This window comes from Bombyx mori, chromosome 3 (genome assembly GCF_030269925.1).
Source record: "Bombyx mori chromosome 3, ASM3026992v2".
In the NCBI taxonomy this organism is placed as follows: domain Eukaryota; kingdom Metazoa; phylum Arthropoda; class Insecta; order Lepidoptera; family Bombycidae; genus Bombyx; species Bombyx mori.
The window spans coordinates 7,405,820-7,433,705 of NC_085109.1; the positions used below are offsets into that span (position 1 = coordinate 7,405,820).

At 34.9% G+C, this 27,886-nt stretch overlaps 1 protein-coding gene across 1 annotated transcript; it reads left to right on the plus strand.

Moving 5' to 3' along the window:
* LOC101737926 (uncharacterized transporter slc-17.2) lies at positions 1 to 27,125 on the plus strand. The gene is made up of 9 exons (XM_004931802.5): positions 1 to 247; positions 12,350 to 12,476; positions 15,175 to 15,259; positions 17,134 to 17,376; positions 18,202 to 18,373; positions 20,002 to 20,147; positions 22,338 to 22,558; positions 23,326 to 23,626; positions 24,226 to 27,125. Exons 1-9 carry the CDS (start codon positions 223 to 225, stop codon positions 24,415 to 24,417), a joined length of 1,512 nt encoding a protein of 503 aa, XP_004931859.2. The 5' UTR covers positions 1 to 222; the 3' UTR covers positions 24,418 to 27,125.
* The last annotated feature ends 761 nt before the right edge of the window (positions 27,126 to 27,886 follow it).

Consider the following 27,886-nt stretch of genomic DNA (forward strand, 5'->3'; position numbering starts at 1 on the left):
TGACGACAGGACGTACTTACGAAGTAGCACGCGAGGCCTTCGCGGAGCGTGCCGATTAGAAGGCGAAGGCAGTAAGCAGAGTAACTACTTAACAGTCGTAAAAAGACAAGCGCGCGAATAGCTCGCCGCCATCGATCGCGATCTCACAAACAGCCGCGTGTGCGCGCCTACCGTCTGACGCGCTGGTGTTTCGTTGTATTATCGTGTAACGTGTAAAACATCATGAAGTTATACTTTAAATTTTTCGGTAAGTGAACTGAGAATGAGTTTCTTCAATGGACGCGTCTATTACATAGTACCGAGAAACTGTGAAGCGGTAGATCGTTCGACGCGCTTCCTCGGAAACAATGTTTTTATAAACAATAAACATTAATTAACGCCATTAAAGTCAAACATAATTAAGCGCATTTGTTAATGAAGGCTATGTCGTTTATTTTCGTGTCGTGTACAACCTGTTGTGCTTGAAGACGCTCTTCAGATTTCGAATATAATATTTGATTATTCCAATGTCATATTCTATATTTAAGTCAAGCTGGTAATTATTGCGTGGTTTAAATAGTATTTTCTACTTTTAATGAAAAAAAAAACACTGGAAAAATCAATTGATTGCTGTAAACAATCATATAATAAAGCAATACAGCTGAACACATGTTATGTCGTAATTATATTGAGACATACATTTAAAACAAAATACATTACAAAGTTTTGGCGGCTTGGTTTGATATATCTATGACATAATACTATAGATATACGTAATGATAGATATCCTCAGCTATGTAGATATAAAAAACCATTTATAATTATTGCGTCACGAATTAAAATTGTTGTGTCCATCGATTAGGAACACCAGTATATTCAAAAACTTTGAATAAAATACTGTGTTGCAGTAATAGGCAATAAAATATTACTTCGGTACCAGTCCGTGCCGGGTGACAACGCGAGCTTGGAGACAACTTTTTTGTTTCACAATATATTTTTGATAAATAAACGAACCAAAGAAATTTTCGCTTGTATCGATTAAAATCTCTGGCATCCCATTACGTAACTCTTTTGTCTTTCAGTAAACTAAATAAGATGTATTTAGTTTCTTAGGGTTTTGCGTAGATGCGATCAAAAGTATTTTACAAAGTTTCCACGGTCGGTGATCATGGTCGAGTCGTTTGTGTAACGATCTAAAGGCATTGTTAATCACAGCGCAAAGTTTTTAATTCTCTTTTACAAATCTACGTACTCATCTCCACTATAAACATCTATTTTTTTATCTAACACTAGCTGACCCGGCAGACTTCGTAGTGCCTCAATTGGCCTCAATCGATAAATAAAAGAACTTTATTTAATTCCAAGAATTTTCATATTTATCTACCTTTTAAACCTTCTCTGGACTTCCACAAATAATTCAATACCAAAATTAGCCAAATCTGTTCAGCCGTTCTCGAGTTTTAGCGAGACTAACGAACAGCAATTCATTTTTATATATAGAGATTTAAAATAAATATAAAAACATACCCTAGTCTTAAGATAGCCATGAAAATTAAATGCATCTAGATGCAGAAATGCTTTCAATACTTTGTTTAAGTACAGATCGAAGTAATGCCTTTGAGCGTGTCCTTTCATCAACCTTAAGAAGTGTCGTAGCTTGTACGTGTTGTTGGTGCGATAGTGTTGCTGGAAAACATTAATGTTGTTACAAAACATAACCGAACAGTTAGCCGTGAATAAATTCAATTTAATACTACCAATTTAACTATAACGTAACACCAAGGCGAGCACTATATAATCAAATTGGTAGTATTAAGATGAAATTATTCACAGCTAACGTAGCACAGCTAATAATAGGGAGGAATAACTTTGTATTAGTATGAATGAAACGTCCGCTATAGTTTCGCGACTGTGGAATAGTTAGGTCCTGAGACAGCTACGAATATGCGTTCAAGATAAAGAAATAATATAATAAAAATAATAACGCAAGGTTTCTATTAGGTAATTTCTAGTGTGTTCTATGAGCTTGCATGGATCGGCATTACAGATGGTAATCGTTACTGCTACAGCGAATAAGTCATGCGTTTTAATTTAAATATTAGAACAGCCCATATTCCATTGAAATTGGTATTTCGCCTCCATGTCTTGTAAACTTAGGCAGCCATTTTAACACTACACGATGCATCAACTCTTCCATTAATGTAAGCCAAACAGAAAAGATAAGTTTTCTATTAATATCCTTCAAACTTTCAACAAGTTTCTAAACGACAGTGCGTTCTTGCATACAGAAAATGGATTTCAAAGTTACTCTTGTTCTAGTTTTCACTTAGGTACTTTATAATTAAGCACATAATAAAATCACATCACGTTAAAAGTGTAAAATATAATAATAAATTAAAATTTAAAAAAATTCTTATTATGTCTTTATCATTTCATTATTATCTTCGAGATATAAATTGGATATCCAATTTAAGCGTACGCGGAGTCACGCCAAAAGGCCGGTGTTGTCGATGGTGACTTTTTTGCAACGCATTGTATTTTAAAAGCGATGTTTTTTTACGTCCTGACGACCTGTGTGCTTAGTGCGAGTTTTTTAACGTTTAGCTCATATTTGTATGGAATGGGATCGTTTGCCTACGTTTGCTGTTAGGGGCGCTGTTCCAACTACATACAAAATTGGGTAAACTTTTGCGCTATCGAGAACGTTAAAAAGCTCGCACTAAGCACACTGGTCGAGCGATTAGCGGAACACACTGACATCATGGCGCGAATATCGCAGCAGTCTACCTTGAAGTTAAAGTCACTATCCACGTAACAAAATTGACATAGACATTTTTTTATATAAAAACTCCTTTTAATGTTTCTGATCTAATCACGAGGGTAACAGGGACCATTCACCTACTTTAGCGATCAAAAAAAGTTCCATAATGAAACAACTGCATCACTTTAAAATGCAGCGAAACAATCGTTGCAAGTTTCAAAGCATCCACTATGAGGCTCAAAGGTTTTATTCTAATGTTTAATATAGTTTCGTTTTACTTAAAATTAAGTCACTAAGACGATATAAATAAACATCTTGATATCTATACATCTAATATGAATAGCACCATTTTATGTAAGTAGAGAAGAGACTAATGAATTTATTGGTAAATTATTTAATTATCAGAAGAAATCGATCCGACAAAGTTCTCTATTTTTCTGTTATCAATGTTGAAAGAAGATTAAGGATAAGTCAAGTTTCCGGTAGTTTGCTGGGCTAGAATTTATAAAAAAGCGCAGCCGTCTAATTGGAAACGGCACAGGTGCACAAACCCACCCAAGTTTAACTTAAACATGTTACAATTATAGTACATGAATGATCGAAATTTGTATATTATAAGCACGGGTCAATCATTTATGTGTTGCGCCTTAAGCGTAGATCAATCGTACCCCACTGATTTTCTCGCTGGATCTTTTCAGCGATTCCAATCCGGTAGTAGATTCATGCGCGAAGCAGCTGCCCTTAACTTGTCCTTTCTCCTTCGGAGGCGCTCGGACTCAGTACTCGCCCACCTATCCTGATGAAACTGAAAAAGCCTCCGGGCCACCAGTAATCCTTCCTTCACAAAAAAAAGATCAATCGTATTATCAACATAATATCAAATTAATCATCACCGTCTAACGTAATGATATTGTGAATTAATTCCACAGTTTATTTTACAGCAATAAAAAATGGCAGTATACAATTAAACTTTACTGGTACTAAGGGTACTGGTATTAAGGGTGCGTTGTAAGCCTGCACCACCACGGTTAGGTTTGGTTCCTTTTATCCTATTTCTGGAACGAAACAGTTCATTTAATTTTGATGAAAGATAGCACAGCTATTATAAAATATAATTGCGATTTCTATCTCATGTCTCAAGGTGAGGTAACCACTAGGGGCATTAGAGCAAAAAATGCCCCATACGGAATGCTTGTCTATTAATAATTATTCATATAGTCGATGAAGCGATTTACATAATATTTATAGTACCTGCAGTCGATCCTGGCTCCAAAAGAGTTGGTTACAGTGCAACAATATATTAAAATTACATTAAAATTGTCTTTCTATTTTTCGTTTAAAAAAATTCAAGGTCGCAAAAAAAACTCGAGAAGTAATAATGATGTTAAATTTATTGATCGCCGTATATTATTAAGCTTCATGGCATTATATACTCGTTTAGCTTGTTTTAAGTACTATTGTAAAGTGAATTTCCATTGACCAATCTATAATATAGGTATTTATCGAAATACAGTTCTCTCGACGGATTTTTTACGGATACAATATTAGTAGTTAAGCATAACCTAAATGTTCATTGTCGCTATGTGAATTTAGTATTGCAATAACTTCAATTTTGCTTACTTACTTACTTATTTACTCCGTAAATTTATTACTTAAATAAGTCATATAGTAAGATAGTGTGCGGTGTAGTTTTGTTTTTTCCCCTATTTGTCCACTGGTAGCCTAAGAGGCCATTCCAGTTACACGCGGGCAGGAGGTTTTGTATTATTTGAACGAATCATTGAGGGATTAAGATCTTCACGTCCTTACGGATCCATCAGATCCAATAACCCTTGCATTAGACGCCTTCAGCTTTAACACTAGAAGCAGGCTTAGGAACTCCGGTAACCGTACTCGTCGAACTCGGCAAAAAGTTGGACGTGCAACCTAACCTAAACATCAGCCCGCCGAGTTTCTCGCCGGATCTTCTCAGCGGGTCGCGATTCCGATCCGATAGTAGATTCATTCGTGAAGTTACACTTGAGTTTCTCCTTTGGATGCGTTCGGGTAGCTGTTATCAAATCCCACCCCTCTAGGCTGAGCCCTTGCTCGCCCACCTGTCCTGGTGAAAATGAAAAAGTCTCCGGGACACCAGTAGTCCCTCAATCATAAAAAAGGATTAAGATCGCTTAGCGTACGCTGGAAGATGTCTCAAATATTTTTGATGTCTTGATATTTATGCAGCAGATTATGCCATATACCACTAACAATTTCATAGTGTTGATTACTAATATTAGGAAAACTAATTACGTATGAACAAATTCGTTGAGGAAAAACGACATGACGATTTGTGGTAAATTTAAAAACTATCTTTTTGCATGCGAGAGAGCGTGATACTAAAACTGTTGACTGTACAAGTATGTATTTCTAAGATGGAATAAACAATATAGGGTGTAGTAATTATTCACGAAGTCAAAAGGGAATAATGCTTACTACAAACATGTGCTTCGAATGCACAGCAGTCTTACTTTGACAAATCCATATAAAAAACATTGATTGCAGTTGAACTTCTTAAACGCCTATGCTTGCCGAATTGTGGTTTAGGTGTGATTATAATTTAGTACCTATAAAATGTATTATCTGACGATAAAACGCAAGTATCACATGCTCGCATGATCCGCTGCCGACGACCTTGACAAATCGAGAAATGCACGATTCCGCTACTGAATACGGTACGGTTCAATGATTTTGTCACAATGCCTGCTGCGGATGTTTAATGATGTTCCAAAGTTAATTTAGAATAACATCTTTTCTTGCTTTAAACCAAAATTTTCGGATGTTTTTTTTGTGAAAATAACCTGAACATGATGATTCATCCGACCGATTTCGGCCATGGCGACCACTTTGACTCCTATCCGTCGGTTTGGAGCTCGTGCGCTCGAATATGGGTTATATAGCCTAGCTTCGCGGCAAAACTCCTAGCGCATTGAGGGCACGTAAGCACGCCGTTCTTATAATTATAGGTTATGGCAGCAGGAGGGCGGGCCTTCAACTGGTCGCGTTTGTAATCAAGGTCAGCTTTACGCTCCTATTTTCCTATCCGAAAACAACCTATTTGTCCAATGAATAATCTATTTGAACTAAAAACTAGAAAGATGTGTGTGATGGTAGGAGCTTGTCTAATACTAGCAAACCCTTTATGTTTTTTTTTATGATTGAGGCTTTACTTGTGGCCTGGAGGCCTTTCCAGTTTCACAAAGATAGGTGGGTGTGCAAGAGTACAGCCAGAAGGGACGGTATTTGCTAACAGCTACCCGAGCGCCTCCAAGGGAGACCTAACGACTCAAGAGTAGCTGCTTCGCGAATGAATCTACCACCGAATCGGAATCGCAACACGCTGAGAAGATCCGGTGAGAAACTCAACGGGCTGATGCTTAGGTTAAGTTGCACGTCGAAGTCTTTACCGAGTTCGAGGAGTGTGGTTAATTACCAGAGACCCTTTATGTTAAATGGAACCCCAAGTCATACGTACATACTTTTTCTATATTTAAAGATTGAGAAATGAAGGTTTATCTGCAGTATCCTGTCTTTTCATTAAAATACAACGACAAAATAATTAGATTAAACTATAAGTGAGTATTATTTTGATTAGAAACTCAGAGATAGTATTGAAGTATAAAAAAATTGGAATTACTTAAAAACTCGTGTTTTAAAACCTAAGTTTATGTCGTTGTCTAAAGGGACTCATAATTACTAAAACAAATTAAGTGTATGTAAAAATCGCTTTTTCATAAGCCACCTTTTTTTCCTATCTTTGCTGATTGCCTTGAGAGACTATTTCAGCTTCTCCTTGACGTGTAAGTGAGCTCACGGGGCTCAAACCGGGAGTGTTGCTAACATTGGCCCTAGCAAGAGCAGTGCTTCGCAGAATCTACCAGCGGATTGGAAGCGCGACCCACTGCGAAGATCCGGCGGGAAACTCAGTAGGCTGTGTCTATGGGTTAAATCACTCGTCGAGTCCTTCGTCGTAAGCGACGGGTTTGACGAGGACGGTGACCGGCGCTTGTGGTACCTAAAAGCACCGTTAATGGATCGTACCGTAATGACGTGTTTAGGGCAAAGCCACAAAAGGTACAGCATTGTTTAACGACCTAACTTAGGATGCCAGTGCTAATTATAATTGTATGTAATAGGGTAAATCCAATTCGATGATATTTTTTGCAAACTTAAAACTAATGCATTATTTAAATGTGTCGGGATGAATTTATCGCGCTGTCATTAGAATTTGCTTACTGTGATCTCAATGTATACTTTCTTAATTGCTATAAGCCCTAAGTGAATGACCGTTCGCTGAACCTTACACTTATTTAAATAAGGAGATGTTTCTTCAAAGGGCAATTTATCATACCAATGTTAAGCGTAAATAATTTTTGCTTTGTTACGAATAATAAAAACTGCTGCACATTGCACAATTTATGTAATGAGAAAATATACTGGATAAATTGAACGCAATTTAAATATTTTTTTAAACAAATATTAGTTTTCAATCTTCCTGATAGTAATCGGAAGTTGCAAATATTTTATTCCGACAGCAGCTTTTAGTTTAGTCTCTAGCTCATCTCTGCTATTTCATAATAGTAGCTACTGATTAATTTTTTTTGTGAATTGAAACAAAAAATATTTCATCAAAGTGAACATCATTTATTTTATTTTTTGAAGAAATTCAAAAGCTTGACTCCAAGTTTTAAAATGAAAACTATATATGCAGTAAATAATTTAAATGTATTTGACATTTGAAGACGATGCATAGCATATGTGACGTCAAGCGGCTATTGGAGCCCATAGAGAACAATGTAAATACCCTTGTGACGAAGGGCTCGGCTAGTAAATTAATCCACAGACACAAACCACCCATTCTTAATTTTTTTTATTGCTTAGATGGGTGGACGAGCTCACAGCCCACCTGGTGTTAAGTGGTTACTCGAGCCTATATACATCTACGACGTAAGTGCACCCACCTTGGGTTTAAGTTCTAAGATCTCAAGTAAGTATAGCTACAACGGCTGCCCCACCTTTCAAACCGAAACGCATTACTGCTTCACGGCAGAAATAGGCAGGGTGGTGGTACCTACCCGCGCGGACTCACAAGAGGTCCTACGACCAGTAGTTACGCAAACTAAAATTTGCGGGTTTGATTTTTATTACACGATGTTATTCCTTCCCCGCGGAAGTCAATCGTGAACATTAAAATTTGTTGAGTACGTATTTGATTAGAAAAATTATTACCCGCCTGCGGGATTCGAACACCGGTGCATCACTCAACACGAATGCACCGGACGTTATCCGTTAGGCCACGACGACTTCTTTGCGAAGCACGGCTCTTGTTAGGGTTCGTGTGAGCAGCATCACCAGGTTTGAGCCCAATGAGCACACCTACTAGTTAAGTTTACGCTAACATGGTCTCTCTAGACCATCAGCTTAGGTAGGAAAAAAAACCGTCGTACACCACAACATTTGATCGATATTCTGTAACATGCATTGGAATAGACACTATAATGGACTATAGGGCTTAAGGTGTGATTGCTTCGCGATGAGAATACTCAGAGCGCCATCGCATACCAAATCGCAGAACAGGTCCAACAAGCAGGGGTTATATTGGTCATACAACTCAAATGTTATAGGAAAAGAAGGTGAGGAAGTTACTACTACAGATGGATGATGGCAAAGTAGTAGTAGTAACTCGAGGAGGGCAGGGTTTTCCGGGACCGCGTCTTCTTCAATACCCAAGATCCCTTGGTCTATAATAGCGTCTTAAATTTAAAACGGTATCTAAACATAATATACGTTTTATTAAAAAAAAAACTAAGAATTTTCATTTAGAAAGGTGAAAGAGTATGATAAGTAAAAGGATGATACGTGAGATATAGAAATAATACAAGCAAGAATTTAGTTATCTTCAACTATACTATTCGTATTTTATAATAGCGGACGCAAAAATAGTACAATAAGATTTCTTGTTAATGTCAAGGACGTAACGTGTATTGTATGCGAATTGACATTGAAAAATCTCAAGAAATGTGATGTTTTATAGATGATGTGTATTTAATGGCGAATGTCAAAATAATCCACTTAGCGCAGCCATAAAGTATTTGTCATCTTATAAACCTTAATTTGTACTTAGGGCATCGAACGTCTCAGACGCGCTAGGAAAGAAAAGAAAGAAATTTTAATGCCGATAGCAGTTTGCAATTCAACGCACATTAAAAAAACCGGTATAGAAAATTAACAGCGGCTGTAAAATAAAACAGAAACGGGATGACCAGTCGCGGGCGCCGGACAGGCGACTCGGATGGCGCCGGTCGCCGCCGGATCCTTAGCGCCTGCATTCACGTACTTTCACAACGTGGATATCACTTCGGTACGCGAGGCTTACTTACCGAACTTACCGTTACGCAAACCACTGAAGTCTCCTGTCTCATTTGAATGCTACTCGCCCGGCTAAGCTGATATGGTCTCTCAAGACCCTCAGCTTAAGCGAGAAAAAATAATCATAATAATAATTTGAATATCATTCGCGTTGCTTACGTCACACGTCAAGGTTCCTGGCTTGAAGTTTGAATTTGTTAAAATAAACTCACTGCACCCATTGCACTCCTATCGTTGCCGTTAAAGAATCGTAATTTATGTAATTAACCGTCGGAGACAGTAGCTGAGCTGCTCGACATATAATATTAGAGTTGATTTGAAAAATTCTCGTTTTAAATACATGATTAATATCCATTATTGAAAAAAAAATTTTATTCAATAACTTTAAACGTCGTTTGATAGTTTAACCTAGGATTGCAATACTTCACGACCACTTTACCGGTTACAAAGAATAAACACGTTTGAATTACACTATTACATGTAACCTAGATTAGAATAGGATTAGTTTATCATATTCAACGGTTGTATTGTGTGCGAACAAAACGTAATTTCAGAACTATTTCAAAGCGTTTGTTTTTTGTTTGTAAGCAATCTCTACAAGCACAGGTATTTACTGTGCGCTATCTCGCGGAATTAATTCGTAGAACCGGATGGTAAATTATGATCTTCACTCAAACAGCGATTATGCACACAATGCGATGTAGTGCTTCAAAACGATATCACAATGGGAACAACAACAACAATGGATCCTCTGTGACAATGTCGGAGACCACGCCTTTTGTGATACCAAGTTTACACTGTACGCCAGTCACAGTTACAATAAGCTACTACATCACAGTAATTTGGACATTAATTACATGTAATTTCGACGTTAATTACAAGCATTTTATGATTCTGTATCTTGTATAAGACGTTTCAAAGGCATTTATCCTAACATTTCTATAATTACAATCTTGAGATCTGCTGGTAAAACGTGTTGTGAATTCATAACAGTTGATTCTATCTTCATATCTATTGCTACAGCGAAACGATAAAAAAATTGAAGGGGGAACTACTGCAGCTAAAACACATTTACTAATACCACTAATCTCGTTTTAACAAATAATTAAATATAAAACAATAGCTAGTTAGCCTTATTCGCGCCAACGACACGACTGTTTATTATTCGAGTAGAAACAAGTCCCTAATCGCGAGGAAACTTCAGAGCGCAGCCGCAGCCCTAGGACAGTGGTTCCGAAAATGGCGCATAGACATCAACCCAACGAAAAGTACTGCGGTGCTATTTCAAAGTGGAAACTGCACACGGATTTCCTCCCGGATTAGGAGAAGGGATCTCACACGCCCTATTAACCTCTTTAGCCAACCCATTCCCTGGTCCAGAAAGGTCATCAAACTTGGGAATCGAACCCACGACCCTCAGCGCATCAGTCAGGGACGCTAACTATTGCACCACCGAGTCAGTCGTTTACCAATAAACGTTACTTTACTGGGATTGTAACACCTGTTTGACGTATTCTTCACATTAATTAAACAATTAGAATAGAATAATAATTAATCTCTAGAATACCTTCAAGCCATCAAGCATAGCAGTAACTGTTCAAATTCAAATGTACTCGTCAAACAGGTATTAATTGTTACTCCGAAACAACGCTACGAATATACAAACACAATCATCAACAAATATTCATCGACCGACCTTTACGACGTTTTGAGGTCAAGCAAGAACCCAGAACACATTGAAACCGTGATGGAGTGAGATGTTGATCTTGGTGTCATCGTCGGATACCGAGGCTTGAGGCCACGTCTGTACATTTACACGTTATTTTGCAATAATATTCTTTCGGTTTCTGAGAATACACATCTAATTTACTTCCATTCAATCTTGAACTTAAGACCTTGTACACATAACTACTAATTAGATTTTAGATTTAGTAATTTTGTCGTGCGTCACCTATAGCGAATATTGATTTGGTTTAATTAAATCCACCATCGTCTTGATTCTCGCTTAACTGGTTCGAGCTCTCAATACGTCAAGAATCGCCTTTCGCTTTCGCTTCTTTTAATTTGTTTTTAATCTCTGTACCTCTTAGTTATATGGAACAAACGTTCTGTAGGTACGGTGCAACGAACCGGTGGCCGGTGTTTGTCAACTGGCTGGTCGATATTGACATTGTATTCGAAAGTTTATTTTCCGCGTGCAGTTACAGGTTTTGCGCGAGGTCGCGCATTCTTGTTCTTAACAATTGCGACGTCATCTATTTACTGAAGCTAAAGCACATGTCGGTTTCCGTATTTCGGAATAGACATAGTTGTTCAAAGTTGTTTATTAATTATTCATCTCGACCAGCCGTTTCGCTAGCCGCATTTTCGAATCATGACGTACGCAGGCTCTGTTGTCGAGAATAGTGTTGCGCAAAAAATGGAAGAAAAGTTTTATTTTAAATTACCTCAAACGAATACTAGACTTACACTAGATTTTAATCTAGATAAAAATATTCACATTAATAATATTATTTGGTTAATAAATTGCAAAATTCTATATCGCATACAGTGATACCTTTTGATATCGTTATTGACAATTAAATAACTTTAACGGAGATTGAGATTATATATTGAATTAGACATTATGTTATAGTGAAAAATAAGGATTATGACTGATTAAGTAATATGTATATAACTTAAAATAAAACTGCAACAAGTAAATTATTTTATTCGCACAGCTGTTAATTATTAATTTTGTATTCATACGATAAATTAAGAATCAGGAAGAAAATTATTGTTCCGTACAGTGCTCCTTTTTTCCCTACCTATGCTGATAGCCTTGAGAGGCTGTTTCAGCTTCACCTTGGCGTGTAGGTGAGCTCTCGGGGCTCAAACCCGAAGTGTTGCTAACACTGGCCCTAGCAAGAGCCGTACTTCGCAGAATCTACCACCGGATCGGAGACGCGGCCCACTGAAAAGATCCGGCGAGAAACTCAGTGGGCTGCGTCTATGGGTTAATTTACTCATCGAGCCCTTCGTCACAGGCGATGGGTTCGGCGCGGACGGTGACCGGTGCTTGAGGTACCTAAAAGTACCGTTAATACGGGTCCCGTAATGACGTCTTTAGAGCGACGTCGACTGTTTACCATTCGGTCCACAGGATCGGGTATGTCGGAAAATTTAAAAGTACTTAACGTTTGATTTCAATAATGTGTTTCTCAGATTTGGTGCCGGCGCGATTCAACATTGCACTGATGATGTTCTTCGCGTGCTGGGTGAATTATATGATGAGGGTGAATATGAGCGTCAACATCATCGCCATGGTCCCCGATTTATCTACAACAACATCGTAAGTTTCATAGTTTTATTTATTTTTAAGCTTAATAATCTGTTTGGTAAACATGTGTCTATAGATCTATTAAATACACTTTATAAGGTAACAAACTCCAACTCAAACTCCAACAAAATCGGACAGTTAAATATTAAAAAAAATCAATAGTTATTTTTTTGCACCATAGGATGTCCTGAGCATCGTGATATCATGTAATTTTTCAAATGATTTATTTGAAGACTCTTCAGCGGTAGGAAGAGGCTTGGTTGTCCCACGGGTACAAAAATAGATGTGTGATTGTTTTAATTCCATCGTGTGAAACCGGGGCGAGCCGCTAGTGCAGTCAAATGATTTGAAGTACTTAATAGATAGCCTTCCTAACAAAAATAGTATTGTTTTTTTGTTAACGAAAGAGATAAAATACCACATTTTGTTCGTTTTTTGTATTTTCATAAATAATAATATCAATATGACGTTATTAAGAAAATCATTAATTAATAAGTTAATCAAAAATCTTATAACGAAAAACCAATATTTATAATCCTTATATTTTAATTTTGACGTATTATTTATAATTTCCAGAATATAATTGAAAAGCCTTTTATACTGATTCATTGTTTTTTCTTTATAACCCTTGTAGACAGACGAGTCTACTGCTCACCTGATGGTGAGTGCTTACCGTCACCCATAGACGACAGCAATGCCAGGAGCAGAACTAAGTAGCTGTCTACCGTCAAATTTTATAAATGAGTTATTAGGTGCGGGTGTGTATTTATACGTGTTAAGAATTATTTGGGATTCAAAACAAAATAAAATTAAGCTGTAAAACCATCATAAAAATGTAAGCTGTAAAGAAAAACAATAACTAAAAGTGAAATGAATTATGTTTGCCATAATAATTATGATTAAAACGAAAATGCGGTCAAAGCAACACGCAACTATGACTAGACTCGAATGCTAGAGATTTCTAGATTTACTCAGCGTTTCGTTAGAGAATACTTAATTAAAGGACTGCTTGTTTGTATTAATAAATAAAATTTTGAGTGCGCCTTTACGAATAAAAATCATAATGTGTATGGGTTTAATGCATTAAAGTTTTGTTTTGTAGTATTTCCGTCGGTTTTCCGGAGTCGTAGATTTAATTAAAACGGCTTAATTTTTTAATTTATTATTCTATTTTACCCGTCTTTTATTATTATAATTATTAACTCTATAATACTATTTAAAGAGTGTAATAAAATATACAGTATTTAAAGATAAAAAATAAATAATAATAATATAAAATAAATAAATGGTTTTAATTAATTTTACAACAGTAACTATGTTTTGATGCCATTTAAGATGCATTAAATTATTTCATTCATGTCTCAATGGTGGGTGGCATTTGGTTAACATCAGATGAGCTACGAATTCGTTCCCCGACCAACGCAATAAAAAAAGATACGATTTTTTTCTGATAAAAAAAAAACTTAGACATTGTTCTTTTGTTTTTTTAGAATACTGGTTTTTAGAGAATGTTAGTGACGTCTTAAATACCGGGTTTCTTTAATTTTTATTACCCGTTAAAAACAATCACGTGGCAAATTTGCTTTGAACGTTTTCCTGGTTGTGAAATATACACCTGTATTCTTCATCTTGAATTTCGTGTCAAAATGATTGAGAATAAAATGAATAAAAAATGACCAAAAAATATGAACTTTTTAAAGCAAATACAAATAAATGTTTTGACCAATTAATAACTCAAAGTATTTGACTATTAACAATCGAAAAATCTTATTCTGCAAATAACTAATAATTTAACTTCACAAAATAACGTTTGCTGAGAATTATCATTTATAACTCCATTGTGTAAGGAACATTTAAAAAAATTGTCGTTGACATGTTTGTTTACGTGTATTTAAAGTAATTAGTATTGTTTGATACACATGATCGTCCGTCCGCCTGTTCTTTGTTTGGCAATTCTTTCAAAATTAAACGAAAGTGAAGAGGAACAAATTATTCTTCTTTTATGTTAAATTAGTATATAAAGTACAAGGCAGTATTTTTCCGAGCTAAGGGTATATACAATAAATACATCTTAAATGAATATTTGATATTCTTTAGTATCACATTGATGCAGATGATGCACCTATTATAAAACTCATTTGGGACTAAAATATAAATTTGTTAAGAAAATAAATATTTCATTAAAACTAATTTGATGGTAGAAGTAGTTTGAACAATGTCCACGACACGCGAAAACCGAAGAAAATACTGAAATAAGTATGTATTAATACTACATTGTATACTGAAAGGTATATCGTGTCAATAAAAATATACTAAGTATTTTTTAACATTGCCAAACGTAGGACGTAGATTAAATTTAATTGTTGCTCATATTGCTAACAATGTAAATATACATACCGAAGTTGTTTAAAGACTGCCAATTTTAGGCTGGCAGTTTAGATGTTATATTAGTAAAGTTCCATGGGACTTTGAGTAAGAAGTGTTAGTATTGCCATAATAAAATTCGACACAATCAGTGGCTATAGCCTAAATATGCCTACATTCGTAATGCAAAGTATTGGATTATCAAACGCAAAGTAATTGAGTAAAATTAATCAATATCATTTATAAATACTCAAAACAAGATCTCGATCGAAACATGTTAATGTCCCGTAATCAAACGTAACAGTCATTGAGATATTTGAGTGAGGTTTGTTATGATTGTTCGCAGAGTGAAAAGCGAATGCAAGGCCTTATTAGCCAATGACAGCTTGACGTACAACACAACCGTGGTGACGAAGCATAACCTGCGACAGGTACGTTTGCAATTAAATTACATCTTTATTTACTTCTGATATGGAAGTATTCGGTTTGAATATCGCACAAAGATGAATTAAGATTTAAATCAAATGCACAAGATAATGAATAAGAAGAAAATGTTCAGTAATTCGCGTTATAGTGTTTTGGTGTTTTAATTTTAAAACTGTAAGTAAAAGATGCCTCTTTTGAAGTGTGTTCGTAAAATGCTTAAGGTAAAACGCAAAAAAATAGTTTCAGTTCTTGTAAACATATTTGCAATCGGAGTAACCTTAGAGGTTAGAGTCGATAGAGACTACATTATAACAGCAATTACCGAAGTGTTTGTTGTTGTGTATAACACTGTTCGTAGAAATAAATTTAGTCGGAAATAAGGTGTGAAAGACCTCTCAGTTCTTTGCACAATTGTTATATTCCTTTACATGAAATAACATAATATGAATCGTAACGCAAGTGTGTCCTCAAAACGACTTGTGCCAATTCTGAAATAATTATGATCGTATTCAATTCATTTTTTTAAAGTTAGTTGTAACATTTTTTGCAATTTCTTATCTATATCTATATCTATACTATAATATTATAAAGAGGAAAAATTTGTTTGTTTGTTTGTTTCGAATAGGCTCCGAAACTACTGGACCGATTTGAAAAATTCTTTTTCCATTAGAAGCCGACATTGTCCCTGATGAACATAGGCTACTTTTTTTAATTTTTATTTTATTTTTTTGGTTTCATGTGTGTTTTAATGTTTCCGAAGCGAAGCGAGGGCGGGTCGCTAGTATTTTATAAAAGGTTGACGTATATCCCGCTAAATTCAATTATAATGATAAGGGCTTTATGGAAGGACGAGGCTTTTTGATTCTCGGCGAGCTGTCCAAAGGAAACAATCATAAGTATATGATGTAGTTGCAGTATCACGTGAAACAATCCAATGCGTAAAACTACTGAATCTCTACAAATAACGCCATCTTGGTCTCCTTAAAAACTCTATTGCAAAGACAAAGAGTCCATTCGCTATTTATACCTACACAAATAGTTAATGTAAATGATGAAAAACCGACGCGCTATTGTTTTTTTTTTGAATAATCGTACTGGTGTAATGTTCGTGGGAAAAAACCATCTAAATGTTATTATTTAAATGTGATTTAAGGTATATAGTTTTTTTGTTCGTTAGAACTTGTTTTATTGAAAGTTACGACGAATATAAAAAAAATTTTTTATTGAATACGGTTCATCATTTTACAATTTTATACTCTGTGTATTTCCTACTATGCATTCATTCTATCATCAAGACGACTTCAATTCGTAAGTATCAAAAGGAAGCATCAGAAAGCTACTTCGACAAAGCGGCGAGTCACGATAACCCTCTTATCGTGGCCGTCACTAGTTACATATCCCACTCAGGCGACGGCGGCTTATGGTTTATGGGATCCGCCAAACCCACTCTCGAACTCGTTGCTTAAGATGAAAAGTACGACGATCGAAATACCCACGGAATAGATATTATAACCTTATATATTATATACCTTATATATTATAACCTTATTTATCTATTCCGTGGAAATACCCATAGCCATAGCGTAGGTGGCCCTTTAACTACCAGAGAAAAGTTAGGGTAAAAAGTGCATTCTCGGACCGTACCCATCAACGGTACGGTTTCCTGAATTTTTGTCCCCTGATGTGTACCGTGGATTATTAATGGGAGCATTTAAATAGTTTATAAAATCTAGAATTTTATTGATAGCATAATACCTTCTTTTTGTTGCAAAAATTCATTGAATTTAATTACTGAATTAAATTCAATGAATTAAACTTACTGAAGTAGGAAATAGCTGATTAAGTACCGAAACTAATGTCTTTTGTTTTTACAATGCAGCCAAAAGACGTTGTGACCTTCACGTGGACAACACAAGAACAGGCCTACGTGTTATCCGGCTACTTCTGGGGTTATGCCATCACTAGCGTGTTCAGTGGAACTGCAGCTGAATTCTGGGGACCAAGAAAGCTGGTCTTCATCACGATGCTGATCAGCGCATTACTGACGATTCTCAGTCCACAAGCAGCTCGGCTACATTACATGGTGTTGGTAGCTCTGCGATTTATAATCGGACTGGCAGGGGTAATTTTATCAGAGTATTTTTTAATTATGTTTAAGATGTCACAAGGAATTTTACTGTTTCTTTTTTGTTCGGCCATAGTCGATTTGATAATAGCATAAGTTAAGTATTAAAAATATGAAATATTTGTATTTTTTTGTCGCAGTAGTCCAGCTAAATTTCCTTTTAGATACAAAAACTGTGCATTTCGGTTCACGATAATACGTCTTTTAAACACTATGAAATTGTTTTCTTTCTTAATCAATAACGATTAATTTTCTAAATAAGTACATATAAGAAATTTTTACGTTAATTACGAATGAAAATGTATCTCGGAAATACTCGGAAGAATGTTTTATGCTGATGCAACAATATTACACTAGAATTATATTCCAACTTAATGTTTATTTATGATTACTTGGTATGGTACTTAGTGGAATGGTACATATCGTAAATGTTATACCTTGATTGTTTTTTTTTTCATACCTCAATTCCGCTTCGCTATACATTGAGACAAACAAAAATATCGCTTAAAGAAACTGAAGTTTCGGTTTTAAATAATTTACATCATAAAGATTACGTATTAGACTGAAAACAGAAATTTGTATTTTAAATAAACCAATGGACTCGTGGAATTTTGATTACTTGATTTTCATAGAAATTTTATTCTCGTCATTTTGATTACTAATTAGTAAAATCATCAATTTCAGACTTGACCTTGTTAAATGAAAAAAAAGTAAAATTTTCTCTTGTGTTTGTTTTTATTTCAACAATAGATATTTTTTTAAATCAAATATTTGTAAGACGATATTGAAAAACGCTATTGGGATTTGTTTTGTTTGAAACAGGGTTTTTTGTTCCCGTCTCTTCATGCTCTGCTTGCTCACTGGGCCCCGCCGGCGGAGAAGGGCAAGTTTGTTAGCGGTTTGCTGGGCGGAGCCATCGGTACTGTGGTCACGTGGTCACTCACAGGACCATTAATTGAAAACTTTGGATGGGACTATGCGTTCTACGTACCAGGTAAAAGAGATTGAGATATTTGTTCTTTTATTTAAATTTTGGCCAAGTGTTTTTTTTGTAATTACACGAATTAGTGTTATGACTTAAATATAATTGACTTAACCTTTAAAGACGCTTATCGTAATTTAATCTACTCTTTAATGCTAAGTGAGTCATGAATTCGCATATTTTTCGCATCTTTTCAAATTGTTAACGAGAAAACACATAGGTTTTAACTTTTCTCTAATTCGGTAAAGTTATTGTTTTTTCTTGCAGTTCTCAATTGATCTGATAAAAATTAAACTAATAGACACGTTTCAAGTACATTTGAAGCACTCTTTAATGCTAAGTGAGTCATGAATTCGCATATTTTTCGCATCTTTTCAAATTGTTAACGAGAAAATTTAATAATATAGGTTTTAACTTTTCTCTAATTCGGTAAAGTTATTGTTTTTTCTTGCAGTTCTCAATTGATCTGATAAAAATTAAAATAATAGACACGTTTGAAGTACATTTGAACCTCCCCGAGCACAATTTACTGTTCAAATAAATTAGCTTTCTTACACTTATTTGCATTCTACGGTAGTTTAAAACACCAGATTTCTACATAGCTAATTGACGCGTGATGTGTTTACGGTGTTACAATTTGTTATGGCTGCGAACGAACCAATACTCTTATCAGACGTGTTAAGGAATTTCTCATTGGAATACGCAACACGTAGTTTGACGATAATTGTTGCGTTTCGGTTAAAAACGAATCTTCGTTACTTTATATATAGGCTTAAAATATTTGTTTTTTTCCTCCCCTACCAGCCTAAGCCTCCTCTAAGCCTTGAGAGGCTATTTCAGCGTAAACTTAACTAGTAAGTGAGCTCACGGGGCTCAAACCGGAGTAAAATATTTGGTAATATTAACTACAGCACAAAAAACATCTTTATAGTTAGTAATGTATAACAAAGACTTGTCTTTGGAATGAAACGAATTTTTCGAAATAATTTTAATGCATTTCAACCATCTGTATCTTTAATACAAAACCTATGTAGAAGACCAAAATTTAAATGAAATAAATAAATAATAAAACTGTCAATATTGTTCTCTGATTGTCTTCATTGGCAATTAAAATTTCGTAGTCGATAATAGGAGGTCTAATTAATAACAAAAACTTATTAGGTTTTACCAATTCTATGAAGCCGCTAAGTAATATCATTTCTTACATTTGTGTACCATTAATTTCATTCGGGTTCAAACTTAACTCCGAATTTGGTTGAAATTGAAAAATGTTTTTATTAAATGGGAAGATGAACGTGCTGAAACACTTATACAAAATTTATGTAATAGGATATATATAGGGATCACATAATAATGTACTATGTTTGCTAATGATTTTGTACAAAAACGACATCAACTTACCATTGTAATCATAATAATTTACGACTCATTGTATCACTCATCGAATCAAATTCACGAAGCTTGTTTCTGATATGAAAGTACGATTGAGAATCTTATATCTTTATATATATATATATACACCAAGATACATCTGCAATATTAACGATAGGATTAATAAATTTCGGTATACGATCGTCGGTTCACAAAACGATTCTTTTGGTTAATTATTTTTCAAACAATAAAACTAATGTATTTTTCAGGTATTATCGCAATTGTATGGTGCGTTTTTTGGTGGTTCTTGGTATACGATTCCCCGGTACAACATCCACGTATTTCGGAAACAGAGAAGCAGTACATTTTAGAAGCCCTCGGTGATAAAGTACAGCACAGTTCGAAAGACTCAAAGGTAAATCAGCGGTTAAATAAAAATCAGTATATAATCAATCGATAAAATATTGTAAATAGTTCTATTTCAACAAATCATTTATTTGGTAAATCATAGTTTTGCACACTTTAATAAAACTGAATGCCAAATATCTTCAACTAAAATACCAATTCCGACCGAAAACCGAATGCGACACAGTAGCCGGGGTCATTGACTAACAAGGTCAATAGTTATAAATTATCTTACAACAGATATAATCATCAACAGAGTTGCATGATACAAACAAAAAAAAAACAACTAAAACACATTTTTGTAATTTGACCACTAGGTATACATTTTTAATAACTCAATGTTTTTTGAAAATATAAATCTGTTGACGTTATGTTAGAATTATATACACATATTTATATTGAAGCAATTTGTCTATCGCAGCTATTTATTTATCTTATTTCCAGTCAATGATTGTCTGTTTTACATGTATCTGTGTAACAAAATATTTGTACAATTAAACTACTACTGTTAAACTTACTCGTCAAACTTGGCAAAGAGTTCGAGGTGTAACCTAATCCATACAACAGCCCGCCGAGTTTCTCGCCGGATTTTCTCAGTGGATCGTGATTCCAATCTGGTAGTAATACATTCACGAAGCAGGTGCCCTTGAGCGGTTAGATCTTCTTCGGAGGTGCTCGGGTACTTGTTAGCAAATCCCACCGCTCCTGGCTGAGCCTATGCTCGCCCACCTATCCTGGAAAGGATTTCGGGCCACCAGTAATAACTCCTACATAAAAAAGAATTACAATATACTCTGTCGGTATTTTTAAGTGTTTCATTTTAGATCGTAGCTCTGTTTTTTTCTTTATTTTGAAAAGCGTTAATTCAGAATCGGTGTTATATTTATTATTATTATTAGTGTTGATAAAAATAATAGTTTAAAAAAATAAAAAACACGCTTTATATAAAATTCAACAAAAAAATCGAAAATAAATTTTAATAAATTTAAATTGGAAATAGTGTAAAATATATTTTATTATAAAAAAAGCGTGGGATGTATGGTGTTATTTGTTATAGTTAAATATTTTTCTGACCGATATGAGTAGAAGAATTATTATTTCAATAATATCTTAAAAAGGTAAAAATATTTCAATTTAAATTTATTAAAATTTATTTTCTATTTTTTATTGGATTTTATATAAAGCGTGTTTTTTAGTTTTTTTAAACTATTATTTATTTTTCATCTTTTAGTTAAACTTTCTATAAAAGCGTATTTTTAAAACTATTAAGTACTTTAACATCAATTTCTGCCTTATTGACTATAGATAAAAATTATATAAATTGGCAAAAATCTTATTTTGCAAATTGAATAATGGAATAAATCTTATCAAATTAGTGTATTGTCATCACAAATCTACAAAGTTTGAATGAAATCTGACTGTTTAAAATTCTGGGTCAAAATTGCGTCTAAAGGAGTCAGTTACAAACATACAATCATACAAACATACATACAAGTGAAGCTAATATAAAGCGTGTAAAAAGCGAAATTGGTGTCGCTTAACATTACTAATGCATTATTAAATGGATTGTTGATATTGTCATCAATAGTATGAATGAAATTACATGAAAAGTAGCTACTGATGTATATATCTTTGTTTGCAAAACAAAAGATTAGACCTTGTAATTTGTCTCATAACATAATTTAAATAAAACATTCATGATTGAGATAGCCTAGCCGTTTACAGATAGAATTTTAATCACGTTAAAGAAACATGTATTTCGTGATCGTTTTGGCAAATAAAACGTGAATTCTTCTTGATAAATGCTAACATATAAACAGGATAAAACACAGAAAACATTACGAAAAGAATTTTAGAATAATATTTGTGTGTCTTTTTGTATTCGTCTGCTCTGATATCTATTTTATGCTATCTAAGTCTTTGTATAAGAAAATATTGTAATTTAATTGTTAATTATTTTGTATGAAATGCTATCTAAACTATACATACAAAGGACTGGGTTAGCATTTTGTACAATCGTTGATTTTTATTATTGTTATTATTTTATTTTTATTATTATTATTTTATATATATATTTTTTTTTTTCATATACAGCATACCGTAATGATGATCATGCGCGAGACAAATAAATCAATTTCAATGACAATTTCCACTGAATACCACACGTGGACCCTTTTTTAAGCACAGTTTTTTTCAACAGTTCGTACCACCGTTTAAGAAAATCTTTACATCGTTCCCCTTTTTGGCAATGGTGATCCTGCATTACGGCAACAATTGGGGCTTGTATTTCGTGATGACTGCAGCGCCTAAGTTCGTCTCCAGCGCTTTAGGCTTTAACTTGACGTCGACCGGAACTTTGTCCTCGCTACCGTATCTAGCAAGAATGTGCTTCTCACTCGTTTTCGGAGCTATTGGAGACAGGTAATACCAAAACAGTCTTATTTAAAGTTTGTTTTAATATGTACGTATGTTGTATTTATATGTTACCTTTTTAAAGCAAGTAGTGAAATCTGACCTGCTTTGTTGGCCGATCTTTGATTCGATGGTAGCGATCCTTCTCACAGGATCGCCCGCTAAGCCAATTTGAATATTTCCTGAAAGATTTATCGCAATCGGTCTAGTCTATCTGAGTATTAAGCAGTAGGCAGCGACTTGGCTCTGCCCCTGGCATTGCTGATGTCCATGGGCGACAGTAACCACTCACCATCAGGTGGGCCGTATGATCGTCTGCCTACAAGGGCAATAAAAAAAATATTCTAGTCGTTTCGGATTTTTGCTTTTACAAAGAAGATACATAAAGACATGGACTTTTATACATTTAGATTAATAACACTAGTATGTGTCATCGTTCTCGTCGAACCCGTCGCTTGCGACGAAGGACTCGACGAATAAATTAACCCTCAGACACAGCCCGCTGAGTTTCTCGCCGGATCTTCTCAGTGGGTCGCGTTTCCGATCCGCTGGTAGGTTCTGCGAAGCACGGCTCTTGCTAGGGTTCGTGTTAGCAACGTCGTCAGGTTTGAGCGCCGTGAGCTCACCTACTAGTTAAGGTTACGCTGAAATAGCCTCTCAAGGCTCTCAGCTTGGGTAGGAAAAAAAAAAAAACTATGTAGTATGAATTTAAATAACTATCTTAAATGTGTATTATTTTAGTAGTAGCTAGTAACATTTCAATTTATTGTTTTCAGAATCGTTCGTCAAAACGTGGTATCAACAACGTTCATGCGAAAATTCTTCTGTCTGTTCTCCCATGTCGTTCCTGGATTATTACTCATAGCCTTAGGCTATACGGGTTGTGCTCCTATTTTATCTGTTGTTCTTATCACGTTTTCAATGGGCTCTAACGGTGCGGCCACACTCACCAACTTGGTCAACCATCAGGATCTGGCTCCGAACTTTGCCGGAACCCTCTATGGAATTGCGAATGGAATCGGTAACACTGCCGGATTTGTTACTCCTTTGGTCACTGCGCACTTCACAAAGAACGGGGTAATTGTATTTCGATAATAGTCGATAATATTTTTCAAATATTTCAAAATTGTATAAACAGGTTTTTCCCAACTAACTACAAATTAGTAAAACAACTCTATGGCCCAGTTGGTTTGTCATTAGTGGGTTGTTGGCTCTAAAATGTTACAATGTTCGTGACGTCACCTCACCCCCGTTGCTAGTTTAAGGTTGAAGTCTCAGTTTTGTAGTATACTCTAACTCTTCAAAGCAGAATGCGTATATATCGCTACGCGGTTGAAAAGCACAAGAGGCTGAACTACCCGAACGGACTCACAATAGATACCACTCGTGATTATGACGCTTGAAAACACCGCCGAAATATCGAGAAATCATTACATGTGGAAATCGTTGATTTTATTATTTTTATTCATTGTCAATCCATATAAGTCTATAACCTTATTGCGAATACGCTGAGGTAATTACACATATAGATGGGTATAAAGTTTATATAGATATTGACGCCTGCTTCTGGGTTTGTAATTTGGCGTATCCACAATAAGGTACTTCGGACCGGCGCCTCACCCACGGTTCAAGGTATACGACAGATTACCTTATTTTTTTTAAATATTCCTTTACAGAATGGATTTGCTGAATGGCGTCCAGTATTCATAACAGGAGCATCATTGTACATAGCCTCGGCCGGGTATTTCATACTTTTCGGTACCGGCGACACTCAATCTTGGAATTACGTGGCGCCCGTTGAAGAGGAAGAAGACAAACGGCCCAACGACTCCAACGAGACAACCATCGCGATCCCTCCAAAAACATAAACTTTTAGTAAATATTTAGATTAAGATTAAATTTAAGACGCAGTAAGATCATTAACTTGTTATTCATATTTGATAGTTATGAACTTTTTATTTTTATAGTTATTTTGTGAGCTGTCTCGGTGACGCGAATCGGAATTTGACCTCCGAAACGAAATACTTCCTTATTTTTTATGAGCCCCTCTTGCCAGCTATTGACCTGAGTTCCGCGAAAATCAGCTTGCATGATACCAGCGAGATCTAGCAACTTATGCTTTGTAATGTCGTCCCTATACTTTTCGTATAACAAATTTAGAGCAGAAACCGTTGTTTTATATCTTGATTATTAATATCTCCCATTTCCATTGTATCGAAAATAATTTGAAACAGAAACACAAATCCATATACATACTTCAAATTTGATAAATGGTGCTTTCAGAAACAGAAAAAAAGAGGTAATGTCGAAGAATTTATCATTTTCAAAAGTGAAGCCTCGATTGCTTATACTTGTCATATAATTTGGAACAAGCTCGATAGGATTTGATATCCGGAATGTCTGTCTGTAATGACTATATCTAACTGGCAAGCAAAGTATTACTGAGTTAGTCTCTTCATTCTCAGTTTCACATTCCAGATTTCGGGTAAAATTAGTCAGGGTGTACACCGTTTCTAAAGATAAATGTATACTAAACTACTAACCTGGGAACCTGGCAGCCCGCGTTTCCTTAAGACCGTAGAGCTGACACGTCAATCAATTGCAAATTGTAGTGCATTGCGTGCAAATCAAAAAGCAGTACAAGATATTACTTAGTACTTAATTTTCGTGCTCTCGTATTATGAAACTCCAGTTCTACCTGTGCTTGTTTTGAGGTACGTTTTCTATTCATATGAATATGGCCGCTCTGTGCCCAGTCTGAACTTGAATTCTAAAACCCTGACGATTTTAGAATGTCATTTTAAGGTATCCTCAGAGTTCATGTCCGTTTATCTATCTATCTTAGTTTTCGGGAACACCCTGTATTTCATTTCAGAACGCCGATTAATAATAATTTACCAGTGTAAATAAATAAAAAATATATTCTTAGTGAATTTTACTATTAACTAATTTCAATTTACTGTTCTCGACATTAAAGCAATAAAGTCAGGATTTCGATGATTTGAACATATTTATTCTGAAATGGTTCTAGCGTATCAAAACGATTTCGACGAAAAGTCGTTAAGAATAGAACTTTTATGCTCTAATGTCGAGAATTTAATTTGACACGCGTGATTGATTTTGTGATAGAAGTGTAAATGATTTTTTTTTTTTTTGTATTTTATTTAGAATCAAAATTTTAAAATCGGACAGATAAATTTGTCAGTATATTTTCAATAATAAGTATGTAGGACTTAATGTAGATTTAGGATTAAACAATAATAATTAAATATTATTTATGACAAATATTTTAAGACGCTGTCCAAGCACAAAATTAACAAAATGTGGTATCTTAAATTACCTAGATCGATGTGAAGAAATAACTTAATGCAAAAAACTCTGATTATAGGAACAAGCGTGAGCGCGCAAACTTATTTTTTTTGTTTTCAGCCTTAATAATGTCGTTAAATCATTTTTATACCATATGACCTACTTCCATCTTTGTTTATTGCTTATATGGGTAGGCGAGCTCCAAGACCCATCTGGTGTTAAGTGGTTACCGGAGCCCATAGAAATTAAAACAGCGTAAATTTAACCATCCACCTTAAGACACGAGTTCTATGACTCAGTTTTACAGAGCAACGTGTTTCCCGCTCAAACCAAAACGCATTACGGCACATTTACTAGAGATACGCTGGATAAATACATGCGGGCTCACAAGACGGCCTACTATCAGTAATTACGCAAATCATAATTATTTTTTTCGGGATTAATTTTTATTACACGATATTTTCCCCCCGTTGTGGAAGTCATTTGTAAAGTGCTAACGTATTTCATTAAAAAAAAATGGTACCTGCCTGCAGGATTCGAACAGGGGTACAGTCGGATCACCGTTAAAATACACCAGGCGTCTTATCCTTTTAGGTCACGACGATTTCAAAACTTTCACCTGTATCGTGTTGCTGCTACTATAATAAATTTTTTGTTCATAAATTAGGTAATATAAAAATTTGGAATCTTCTAGAATTACCAGATTGGACCCTTTTTTGGCGTTTTTAGGCATCCGCAAAAAGCATTTTATCACTACACGAAAGAGCTCTTTCATGTAGTGATAAAATAAAAAATAGTTCTTAAAAAAACATAAAGTAATAGTTTTTTCAAATTTTTACATACTTTCAAACCGAAACATAGTTGTTTCTTTCGCGCTCTTTTCCTGGTAGTAGGATAGAAAAGACAGCAATACAATTTAAAAAAAGGAACGTTTCCTACATGGTTTAAAAAATATGAAGAAAATAAACTAATATTCATGATTGTATAAAAAATGAAAGCATAGATGTCAGAGGTTTTTTTTTTTAATTACATTTTGCTGTTCTATCTAAAATATGTTCAAGAAGACAGTTTGTTTTTTGTAAATATACTTATAACTAAAGTTTATGCATATATCAATCGCTTAAAATATCATAGTTATCAAAATGTTATTATCGAATTTAATTTTTCAAATATGTAATTGTAAAATTGCTGATTTTATACTGTGATTGTAATGAATTTAATTGTGATTTATGAAATGTATGGCGTGAAATTAAATAATTTAACTGAATGAAGTTTTTTTTCTGGTTTCATTTCCTCATTATTTGTTTTAATGCTGTATCGATTATTTTATTTGTATTTTAGAAAAAAAAGAGGTGAGGAAAAATAAACAAATGTATGAATAGATGATTTTTATTTGCGGTCGGACAAGCACACGGCCCCCCTGATGGTGAGTGGTCCTCGACGCTCATAGACCTCAGTAAAGCCAGGGGTACAGCTAAATCGATGCCTACAGTCAAGCCATTTCGTTTTAGGATTCATCATGTCATAGATGCACGATGATTCAAATGCTAGACCACAACAAGTGTACCTAGGTCCCGAATGTCAAACAACAATAACAAAGCGACCGACTCTGACCAAGATCAAATGAGGCGAAGATACTTTAACTGACGTGAACTATCTGACGACAGATATTATTATGTACTAGCGACCCGCCCTCGCTTCGCTTCGGAAACATTAATTTTTATTATTGATTATTGATAGCTGAGTTCCGTGATGTCCCGATACGACAATAACCGTGGGTGAAGCTGCGGGGCGAAGCTAGTCTAAAAAAAGTAGCCTAAACTACTCCTTAAATCATCAGTGAAAGTCCTGTCAAAATCGGTCGCGCCGTTCCAGAGATTAACCGGAACAAACAGACAGACAGACAGACAAAAATTGTAAAAAATGTTATTTTGTTATGTTATATGCACGTAGTAAAAAGAGGCTATTTCAATATTACAAACACACACTCCAATTTTATTTATATGTATAGATGATCAATCAAAATCA

Excerpts from the sequence above, each read along its gene's own strand:
- LOC101737926 (XM_004931802.5), top strand. The coding sequence starts at position 223 with ATGAAGTTATACTTTAAATTTTTCG. Across the intron at positions 12,477-15,174 it reads GATTTATCTACAACAACATC|AGTGAAAAGCGAATGCAAGG; the intron begins GTAAGTTTCATA and ends GATTGTTCGCAG. Across the intron at positions 23,627-24,225 it reads CGCACTTCACAAAGAACGGG|AATGGATTTGCTGAATGGCG; the intron begins GTAATTGTATTT and ends ATTCCTTTACAG.